The 2953-nt window shown below is 46.6% G+C and overlaps 2 protein-coding genes across 2 annotated transcripts in view; both read left to right on the top strand.

The window, feature by feature from the left end:
* The window catches only part of meak7 (MTOR associated protein, eak-7 homolog), a 7875-nt gene extending 6166 nt beyond the window's left edge, over nt 1-1709 (top strand). The window contains exon 6 of the mRNA XM_017305183.1: nt 322-1709. Coding sequence (XP_017160672.1) covers nt 322-450 — 129 coding nt within the window. The 3' untranslated portion in view covers nt 451-1709. The remainder of the gene's footprint in view (nt 1-321) is intronic.
* Nucleotides 1710-2598: 889 nt separating this feature from the next.
* The window catches only part of plcg2 (phospholipase C, gamma 2), a 24711-nt gene continuing 24356 nt past the window's right edge, over nt 2599-2953 (top strand). The window contains exon 1 of the mRNA XM_008412702.2: nt 2599-2809. The gene's annotated coding sequence lies outside the window, so the exon portion shown is untranslated. The remainder of the gene's footprint in view (nt 2810-2953) is intronic.

The raw sequence follows: 2953 nt of genomic DNA on the forward strand, positions 1-2953 counted from the left end.
AGTGGTTTAAACTGGATTAAACTGGTCTGAAGTGGTTTAAACGGGCCTGAACTGGTTTAAACCGGTTTAAACTGGATTAAACTGGTCTGAACTAATTTAAACCGATTTAAACTGGTTTAAACTGGTCTGAACTGGTTTAAACTGGTCTGGAGTGGTTTAAACTGGTCTGGAGTGGTTTAAACTGGTTTAAACTGGTCTGAACTGGTTTAAACCGGTTTAAACTGGTCTGAACTGGTTTAAACTGGTCTGAAGTGGTTTAAACTGGTTTAAACTGGTTTAAAGTGGTGGAGATGCCATGTTGAGCCACTATTGGTGTTTCAGGGTGAGGAAGAGGAGGAGGGGAAGAGGAGCATCCTGAAAGTGAATCCGGAGGTCCAGGCCATGATGGAGTTGACGGGGAAGACTCTGCACAGCGAGGGCTTCAATGAGCTGCAGGAAGACTTTGACTAGACCATGCTGCATGGACAGGAGTCGCTGCGTTCTGCTTCCTAACCCTGAGGTTGTTGTTCCCCCCTGCAGACCTCCAGGTTGAACTGCAGCTCAGCCCCTCCCCCACCCGTTACTGGCAGCAGCCCTGTTTGCAAGTATTATCCCTGGCTGTAGAAGTCTGGTTAGTTTGTGAGAGTCAGTCTTAGTTTTGGTGCCCAAAGGGTGGCCCGGGGCCCTTTGTGGCCCTTGAAATGATTTTGTTTGGCCCCTGACCACAAGTTAAGAAATGTAAAAAATTTTGGCCAAATTTCAGTTTCCAAACTGACAATTTGGAATTTTTTTCTTTTAAGCCAACAGTCCAAAGATCTTTTTATGTAAAACACAAAACCTGAGCAAGTATTTACAGTTTGTAGCACAAAAGTCTTAATGCACCAAACGAGGCAGATAATTTCACGCAGAGGCTCGTCGTTACAGCAGATTATTCACCGTGAAATAATCTGCTGAGGCAGCTGGAACGTTTTCATCAAAGTTAAAACGTTTTTAATGTTTTGTCTTATTTCAGGTCTGCTGAGATGTTCTGATCTAGAAACTTTAAATAAAAAGAAACATTTGTTGAGCAAGTAAAACTACAATATATTTTTGAAAAATGTAATAATCACAAATTTTTGCATTTTTAATCCATTTGGCTGCTTTAAATTATCACGTTTGGCTCCTGATGAGTTGGAGCTGCTGCTGACCCGGTCCAGACCCGATCCGATCCGGTTCAGATCCGATCCGGTCCAGACCCGGTCCGGTCCAGAACCTGCCTGCTGATGGGTTGTTATGGTTTAAATGAAGAAAGTTCTGGGTTTTCTGCTGCAGCATTGCAGACGAGCTTCAGCTGATCCGATTTATTTCTACCTCAAATGTTTGAAGCTTTTTGGTTTTCATTGCATGTGGTTAATATCTTATGCTCCGTGTGTGTGTGTGTGTGTGTGTGTGTGTGTGTGTGTGTGTGTGTGTGTCTGTGTGTGTGTGTGTGGTGATTATTGCAGTGCTGTATCTATCGATGTAGTAAAGTTCCCGATCAATGTGACTTTCTGTCTCTCCTCATTTCTGGTGACATCAGAGGAACAGTGGCAGAATAAAGTACACGCCACACTTTCCAGATTTTTATTTGTGATATGAATCTTTCCCCAGTTATGATCTGGTTTGTGGTAAATTGTTTTTCAGATTTTTTTGACCCTTCTGGTTGATTTCAGGGTGTCGGAGTAAAGGAGCGGTGAATGCCACACTTTTCAGATTTTTATCCGTTTTCTTCTGGTTCTTGTCATATAAATAAGAACTGGGTCACAAGGGAGTGAATACTTTTGCTACAGCTGATTGTGATGAATGACGCTTGGTCAGGGGTCCTTCTGCAGCCCAGCGTCACAGACTGCTACTGGTGCTGCTGCAGGCGGCCAGCAGCTGAAAGGCTGCCTTGTCTTCCTCCTCTTCCTCTTCCTCTCATGCAAAGTTATTCATGCAAATGTCTGTTTGTCACCTTCTGGATCCGTTTCCATGGAGACCATCAACAGGCTTGGTTCAGAACCTGAAGCTTCAGAGGTCAGAGGTCAGGAGAACAACTCGGTCATCAGCTTCTTTTACATTCATGGACTTTGAGTTTAAACGGGTCAGAAATGTTTGAAATCTTGTTAAAGTTCTGGTCCAGTTCAGCCGCTGATCCAAAAGAACCAGATTAAAGATCCGTTCCTGCTGCTGCAGCAACAGACGGAAAGTTTTCCCACCAGACGAGAAAAGAATCTGAATGAAAAACCATTTGATCAAACTCATTATCAATGATCAATATCTGTGATTGACTGGAAGGACAACATGGAGGAGGCGGCACCATCATGCTGTGGGCTGCAGGTCCATTCAGGTTTCTGCTGCAGATGAAGAAGAGCTTCATCAACACAGAGGAAGGTTCTGGACGGGTCCAGCTGGAACCGAACCGGGAGTGTCCAGTCCAGAACCTTCTGAAGCTGAAAGTGAATCTTTCCAACTTTTGGCTGATTGTTTTTCTCCGCTTCCGGTTCTACAGGTGAACTTATCATCCGCTTCAATATGCGGGCCAGTAAGACTTTAAAACCAGAACCAGTGGGACCAGCAGAGCCCAGTAGAACATTTATTTTGAAAGCTGCGGGTCAGCCGCAGCTGTGCGCCTCTGCTTTGCATAGATAGCGTCCTCTCTTCCGGAGCGACTGCCTTCATGATCCACTCAACTTTTACTTCCTCGTCGCGCCGCGGATAGAGGAACTGACCGCCCTGCGGCGGCCCGCTCATCCTCCCGCTTCGTTTCGCAGCGTCGGAACCATGACCCGATAGCGGAGCGGCGGACCGACCCGACACCGACCGGAGCAAGGTAGGACCGCCCGGCAGCTTCTGGCTGCAGGTGCAGCGGCGGCCGCAGCTTCAGCCGCCGCTGCTGGTGCGTTCAGGGTCTCAGCCAGAACCAGGAAGAAAGCGGCGGAGCTTAACCTTCTAGCGTGAGACCCATCGAGCCATC

This window comes from Poecilia reticulata, linkage group LG6 (genome assembly GCF_000633615.1).
Source record: "Poecilia reticulata strain Guanapo linkage group LG6, Guppy_female_1.0+MT, whole genome shotgun sequence".
In the NCBI taxonomy this organism is placed as follows: domain Eukaryota; kingdom Metazoa; phylum Chordata; class Actinopteri; order Cyprinodontiformes; family Poeciliidae; genus Poecilia; species Poecilia reticulata.